This window comes from Trachypithecus francoisi, unplaced genomic scaffold, assembly GCF_009764315.1.
Source record: "Trachypithecus francoisi isolate TF-2019V2 unplaced genomic scaffold, Tfra_2.0 Lachesis_group3, whole genome shotgun sequence".
NCBI lineage: Eukaryota > Metazoa > Chordata > Mammalia > Primates > Cercopithecidae > Trachypithecus > Trachypithecus francoisi.
The window spans coordinates 112,707,987-112,716,002 of record NW_022681468.1 but is presented as its reverse complement, the minus strand read 5'-3'; the positions used below and the strand labels follow the sequence as shown (position 1 = coordinate 112,716,002).

The window sequence follows — 8,016 nt, the reverse complement described above, 5'->3', positions numbered from 1 at the left end:
CAGCTTCCCCATCTGTAAAAGAGGGATAATAATAGCATCTAACTTACAGGGTGCTGTGATAACTGAAGGGGTTTAATATGTATAAAGTGCTAGAACAGTGCCTGGTATACAGTAAGCATTATACTTAATGCTATGAGGATGATGAGCTGTAAATACTAGTCCAGTGAACAGCTGCTTGAGGCTGAGGCAGTGCAGCCATTACAGGAGGGAGCAAAGAGAAAAAGACCAACCAGTTCAACTCTGAGTCAAGGAACCATGCCAAGGCACCACCTGGGATGCCCCTCCCTGAACCAGCACACCTTCCACTGGGGGTGCCTCTGCAGCCATCACCTTTGCCATCTCTCATGCCCCCCAGTTATAGCATCCAATAGGGATGAGGGGTAAATGGAGAAAATCCTGAGCAAGGTTAGCCGTCTTAGGAAGAGCCTCAAAGATAAAAACAAGACATAGGAATTACTCTCCCAAAGGTGATTCAAGCCATGTGGTCTTGGCCAAGTCACTTTACCTTCTTCACTTCTCTGTGCTTCAGTATCCCCATCTATACAACAAGGGGTCTGACCAGATGATCACTGGGTTCAGAGATTCTAGGATTCTTCGATTCTAACAGACATTACTTGCAAAGAGGCATCATTCTACTGCTCTCCTCTCATTAAAAGAAGACTGAAATGCCAAAGATACAACTTTTAAAAGTGTTTTATAGCAACTGATTGTGACACAAATCAGAAAGGGTTCACTGGTCAGCTGGGGAAGGGCCCTAGGCTGGCCACACAAAGGCACTCTGGCCACCTCCATCACTTACCACTTCCCTTCTCTTCCCTACTGTCTGCTTGATCCAGGTCACTACTCCCACTTCTGCAGATTTGATTCAGGAGGGCAGCCCTCTTTGTTCTATTCACCTACCTACCCACGCCTTCCTGCACGCCTGTTCAAAGCCTCACCAGCCTCTGCTCTTGGGCCTGCATCCACACCAGCTGCAGCCCTGGTGACACTCTTGGACCTCAGCTGTGCCCTGGGCAGCAGAATGAGAGTGCCAGAGGTGACTACACAGGCCTGGGTACTTCCTAAGAGAGCCCAAAAGAAGCCAACAGAAGGCAAAAGAAAGCATAGAGCATTCTGTTCTGCACAGAATTTTGAACGTTTATAATAACATCAAACTATCTGTTTGCATCAGAGGCCATGCTGTCTCAAAGCAGCCCCTCCTCCACTCTCCCTCCTTTCCAGACAAAAAAGTCCTATAAACTGACAAAACCTTAAAATGAAGTGGAAAATGAAATTTACCTTAAGCCAACTAAATACATGGAGCTGGGTCAGGTTTTAGTCAGGTCTGCTTTTGTCACATTAGCTATGGTTTTCTGAAGACTGGAGTATGTTTAAGATAATATTCGTGCTTTATAGCCATGCTTTTTAAACTCTGTACTTGCCAATTCAGTTACATTCTCCTATGAGGTTTGCCCTTCAACAATGAGATTAGTTAGGTTGATTAGGCTGGTGGAGACAATCATGTTTACAATCTTCCTAAAACATAGAGCTTTCCATGAACAAGAAAGGCAAAAATAATAAATAAATAAACAAAATTTTTTTACTCCTTTTCTTCAATTTTCTCTAGAGGCTAGGCATATTTCTGATAGTTTTAAAGCTGTGGAAAAGTTTTATTATAGATTTTATTATAGAATTTAAAAATTTCAAAAAATAATTGCTTGGAACCACAAATAATTAAAAGGAAACATAGTAATCCCATAAACAAGCATTCTGGCATCTGTTAGAAAATTTTCCTCAAATTATGAAATGTAGCTCTCCATGCTTTCCAATGATTGTTATAGTACCCACAAATATCTGTGATTTCAGTGGAATACTTTAACGTAATTTTTCTTTTTAAGGCATGATCCTGATTCATTTTTTCTTCAATATCTCGGTCATTTCAGGAACTACCTGCAAATAAAAACAAAAAGTAATTAAGCAACTAGAGCCTTCACTGTGATACGGTCACAGCTCCGTAAGCAGTACAGGGAGGCCAAAAGAAACAACACGAATCACTGTTGAGGCACGAGGGCCCCTCCTCTCCACCAGGAACCCCCGTTCCCCAGTAGTCTCTCTTCCCACCGGGGGAGACTACCCAGGACCCAGGGCTGGCGCCTAGGTGCCTTTTTTTTTTTTTTTTTTTCCTTTTTTGAGACAGGCTCTCACTCTGTCACCCAGGCTGCAGTGCAGTGGTGCAATCATAGCTCAATGCAGCATCCACTTCCTGGGGTCAATCAATCCTCCCACCTCAGTAGCCACCAATCTGGCTAATTTTTGTAGAGACAGGGTTTCGTCATGTTGCCCAGGCTAGACTCGAACTCCTGGGCTCCGGTGATCTGCCTGCCTCAGCCTCCCAAAGTGTTGAGATTACAGGTGTGAACGACTGCACACACTGCTACCTTTCGGCTTTTTGACCCAACCACAAATTTCAAGAAGGCACCCTAGAAACAGGAAGCCCAATTTTTCTTGTCTGGGCGAAAAGTACTGTGTATTTACCTTTGTATTTTCCTTGGCATTCTTCCCACCCTTAACTGCATTCCTGACTTCCCTTCGAAGTCCACACCAAAGTCTCTAGCTTGCTGCAATTATGACCCCTGCTAACCTCCTCTAGTACTTGTTCTCTCACTGTTCATTCATTCATCCGTCATTCATTTCACAAACATATTGGTTGCTTTTTCAGCAGCATACTACTATCATCTGGCGCACAGAAATGTGCTACATGCTGAACATTCAATATCATCATGCTTTATTAAAATCAAGACCTTGTGTGTTAATGCAGTGGCCGGTCAGCAGACAGTAAGAAACCACAGCAAGGGGAAATGGCCTGAGTTGGCTCCCACTTTAAAAAAGGATTAATTACTAACCCTTAGTCGTGGCAGTACAGTGGCTGCAACTGGACCCTCCAGTGTAGAGCTGCTTTGTAACTGCTTGGACAGAGGAGAGCTGTCTGAGGGAGCTGCAGGGAATGTCAGACAGACACTCTGAAAACTGGTCCAGCCACTTGTGCAAAATATCAATTACCCAGTCTTCCAAGGGGCTTTCGGCTGCCTTAGCTCACAAAGATCCCAGCTGAACTCACCACTGATGAATATAGCCTCTCAATTATTTAAGAGAGCTACATTTCCATTAGGTGGAAATAATGTGTTCGTACAAAATTTATTAAGGAAATTGTCGACATGTTGTTTCTTCCGAATGTCACTTTGTCTCCAGCCCATTAAAAGGCCCATGTTTACCATGGAGCCAGCAGGCATTTGCTCAGGGGTGGCATTAAGTGCTGGCACCACTTCTCCCAGCTTTCCTCAGTGGAGAGACCATGAGCTCATGCCAGTCACATGGATGACATGCTAACTGAGCTTCACACAGGACCTGTATATTTCATGAAAAATAGGATAAAGCCCAACTTCTCTTACCACAAAGTGAAACACTAATTTGGTTTAGAATATATAACTTTTCAAAATTTTACCAAATATATCCTTACCACCCTCCCCACGAAAGGTTTGAGAGGATTTTCTCTACCATCTATATCTTTTTTTATTAGATCAACCACACACTTTTTTTTTTTTTTTTTTTTTTTTGAGACAGAGTTTCGCTCTTGTCACCCAGGCTGGAGTGCAATGGCGCCGTCTCGGCTCACTGCAACCTCTGCCTCCCAGGTTCAAGCAATTCTCCTGCCTTAGCCTCCCAAGTAGCTGCGATTACAGGCATTTGCCACCATACCCAGCTAATTTTTTTTGTATTTTTAGTAGAGATGGGGTTTCACCAAGTTGACCAGGTTGGTCTCGACCTCCTGACCTCAGGTGATCCACCCACCTCAGGCTCCCAAAGTGCTGGGATTACAGGTGTGAGCCACTGCAGCCAGCCCAACTGTACACTTTTCAAGCATACCACATGATGCCTTATTTAGGAAAAAGGAAATGCTAACTCAGGTTCATTGAGTGTCTGATGGCCTGAGCACACTAAAAGATCTTATTTCTATTCTCTTTTAGATATTGCAGAGGCAACTCCCTACTCAGTAAGACCCAATAAAAGTCACCTAAGTTTTTTTAAAAAAAGACAACCTACTGATATAAATCACAGTACAAGTATGTTTCACTCATTCACTTAGTACTTCTTCCAGGTAGTACTAAGGGAAACAGAGAAGCTCTCTGTCACTGTGGGAGTAACAGAGGAGTTCTGCCTTCTAGTTGGCAAGAACAGACAGAGGCCTATGAATCACCCAATCAGAAGTGTGTTCATCTTATACTGGAATGTAGGAGAAGGAGAAGAGAATAGCATTAAAGGCTCCAAATTCGAGTTCTGAGAAAGATCAGTGTGGATTAGGAAAATTCAGAACATCAAACTAAAGAAAAAAAGGATTCTAGGCAAAAAAATGAGGCACAGAGATAAACAACTGCAGGTTCCCGAGATAGTAAAGAGATTATAGTGACTATAGGGGAGAAGAGGAAAGAAAAGAAGGTTTAGAAAGATAAGTGGTTTGCCGAGGTCATTCAATGCGAACAGAATAGTCTCTTTGAACAGATAGGTGGTGCTGGGACAACTGGATAATCACATGCCAAAGAATGAAGATGGACTCCTACCTCATACCATATACAAAAATTAACTCAAAATGGATCAACAACCTAAATATATGAGCTAAAACCATAAAACTCTTACAAGAAAACAGGGGTGAATCTTCATGAGCCAAGATTTGGCAATGGATTCTCAGATATGATGCCAAAAGCACAAGCAACAAAATAAAGATAAATTGGACTTCATCAAAATCTAAAACTTGCACATCAAAGGATATTCTCAAGAGGTGAAAAGCTAACCTACAGAATGAGAGAAAATGTTTGGAAATCATATCTCTGATAAGTGTTTAGTATCCATTATATGTAAAGAATTCACACAAGTCAACAAAAAGAGAAACAGCCCAACTGAAAATGGGCAAAAAAGGTGGATAAACATTTCTCTAAAGGAGATATACGAATGGCCAGTGAACATCTTTTCATATGCTTACGTGCTTAACATCACTAGTTATTAGGAAAACGCAAATCAAAGTCACAATGAGATACCACTTCACACCTACTAGGATGACTAGAATTAAAAAACGGAAAATAACAAGTGTTACTGAGGATGCAGAAAAACTGGAACCCTTGTGCACTGCTGATGGGAACGTAAAATCATGCAACTTCTATGGAAAGCAGTTTGAAGGTTCTTCAAAAAGCTAAACATGGAATTCATATGACCCAGCAATTCTACTTCTAGTTATAAACCCAAAAGAACTGAAAGCAGGGACTTGAGCAGATACTTGTAGGCCAATGTTCACTACACTATGGATTAGGCAATGGGTTTGTGTTTTTTTTGGTTTTTTTTGTTTTTGTTTTTTTGAGATGGGTTCTCATTTGCCCAGGCTGGAGTGCAGTGGCATGATCTTGGCTCACTGCAACTTCTGCCTCCTCCCAAGTTCAAGTGATTCTTTGACCTCAGCCTCCCAAATAGCTGGCCACCATGCCTAGCTAACTTTTGTATTTTTTTGGTAGAGATGGGGTTTCACCATGTTGGCCAGGCTGGTCTCAAACTCGTGACATCGAGTGATCCAACCACCTTGACCTCCCAGTGCTGGGATTACAGGTGTGAAGTCACCGTGCCTGGCTGGCAATGGGTTTTTAGATATGAGACTTCAAGCATAAGCAACAAAGAAAAAATTGGTAAGCTGGATTTCATCAAAATTTAAAACTTTATTTTAAAACTTTTTCTTCCCCTTTTTCATAGGCATTGACAAAATTTAAAACTTTCATGCTTTAAAGGACACCATTAAGAAAGTGAAAAGACAACCCACACAATGGGAGAAAATATTTGCAAATCAAATATTCAATAAGGGACTTATATCCATGATATATAAAGAACACTAACAACTCAAGAACAAAAAGATAAAGTGATTTAAAAATTACAAAGGATCTGAATAAACTTTCTCCGAAGAAAATATACAAATGGCCAATAAGCAGATGAAAACATACTAAAAGTCATTTGCCATCAGAGAAATGCAAATCAAAACCACAATGAGATACCACCTCACACTCATTAGAAGGGCTATATTTAAAAAGACAGACAATAACATACATTAATGAATATAAAGAAAAACCAGAGCCCTCACACATTTTTGGTGGGAATGTAAAAGGGGGCAGCCACTCTGAAAACAACCTGACGGTTATTCAAAATGTTAAACTCAGAGTTACCAGGTGACCTAGCAATTCCATTTCTAGACATCTAGCCAAAAGAAATGAAAACATAGGTCTGCACAAAACCTCATACGTGAATGTTCATAGCAGCATTATTCTTAATAGCCAAAAAGGGGAAAAATCCAACATGTCCATCAAATGATAAATGAATAAACAAAATGTTACATACCCCTATAATGGATATTATTTGGCAAGAAAAAGTACTAACACAGGCTATAACATGGATGAACTTTGAAAACCTTATGCTAACTGAAAGAAGCCAATCACAAAGATCACATATTACACAATCCCATTTATATGAAACATACAGGACTGGCAAATCTATAGAAACAGAAAGTAGAGTAGTGGTTGCCAGGAGCTGGGGCTGGGGTCTGAGGATGCAGAACATAAAACAGGGAATGAATGCTGATATGTATGGAGTTCTTTTTGGTGTGATGAAATGTGTGACAGTGGTTGTGTAACTGTGAAAATACTAAAACCTACTGAATTGTACATTTTTAAATGGTGAGTTTTATGGTATGTGAATTATATCTCAGTAAAGCTGTTTAATATTAAACAAAAAATAGGTGGTGCCCTATGCCCTATCACAGTAACTACAATTATAATATTTACCATTTATTGAGTACCTACTATGTACCTGGACAGAACAGGCAGGCTAATATTTATCACAGACTCTATTAGCATTAGGTGCAGTATAATTTCATTTCATCTTCATTACAACCGTTAAAGAGGTAGTGTAATATTTACATTACTTACAAGGAAGCTGACATCCAGAGATTAAATATCTTAGCCAAGACAATTTAACTAGTATGTGGCCAAGGCAGAATTGGAATTAAAGCTCTTAATTACTATAACATATTATTTCTGAGGCAAAAAAAAAAAAAAAAACTTGTCCTTTATAACTAATGGTTGTTGAAGGGTCAAGCAAAACAATGAATGTAAGAGAATAAAATGTTATGCGTATACATTTTTACTCCAGATACGGTTCTACTTGGTGAGCAAAATATCACCTAGGGAATTATTAGTCTAACAGCTGTATATACATGCTACACGATGCAATTTGCAATTTAAATTTTTCACACGAAAATAAGGCTAAAAAAGTCCTTTTCGTACACTATAATTTGACTTCCATTTTCTTGAGATCATAATCCAAAATAGATAATGCTAATTCTCACCCATAATTTGTATAATTGTATTTCTTAACGTTATATAAATATATTATCTTATATATTTCTTAATGTTATATAAATATTTTAAAATTATAATTTTAAAATATAATTAGCATACATAAAATACAAAAAATAACAAAAATTATATTAAAAATATAAAAATATATAACATTAAGAAATATGATTATACAAATATTGTATTTTTGATTTTTTAAAATCAAAAGTATTATTTGATTTTTAAAATATTTTCTTTAAATATTTGATTTTTTAAAAATGGGGTCGCCCCAGTGAGGAGTATATTCACCAAACCACTTTGTCTGCACTCTTCTGTCAGAATTACTACAGTATTCACCTACACTGTGCTCATTCTGATTTCAGCTGAGAAAATGACTTGATGAGTACTCTGTAGGTTCCTAGAGTCTGTCAAAGGTGCAATTCTTTTTACTGCACCTTATCCAAGGTACAATAGTAGTGGTGAGCCACCCAGCTGCAGTACCTGCTGAGCCAGAGAGGGAGAGAGATGAGAGAGAGGGGGAACAGAAGCAGGACCCTGTCTTAGTTGTGCCCATAACCTGCTGATTGTCCCAAATCACATCTCTCTGGGACAGGCA

General features: G+C 39.4%; 1 protein-coding gene across 2 annotated transcripts in view; it reads right to left on the bottom strand.

Moving 5' to 3' along the window:
- Positions 1-1,622: 1,622 nt before the first annotated feature.
- Positions 1,623-8,016, bottom strand: part of ETFA (electron transfer flavoprotein subunit alpha) — a 105,899-nt gene continuing 99,505 nt past the window's right edge. For both annotated transcript variants that reach the window (XM_033189319.1, XM_033189320.1), the window contains one exon: positions 1,623-1,929. In XM_033189319.1, the coding sequence (XP_033045210.1) occupies positions 1,891-1,929 (39 nt within the window). In that variant the 3' untranslated portion in view covers positions 1,623-1,890. The remainder of the gene's footprint in view (positions 1,930-8,016) is intronic.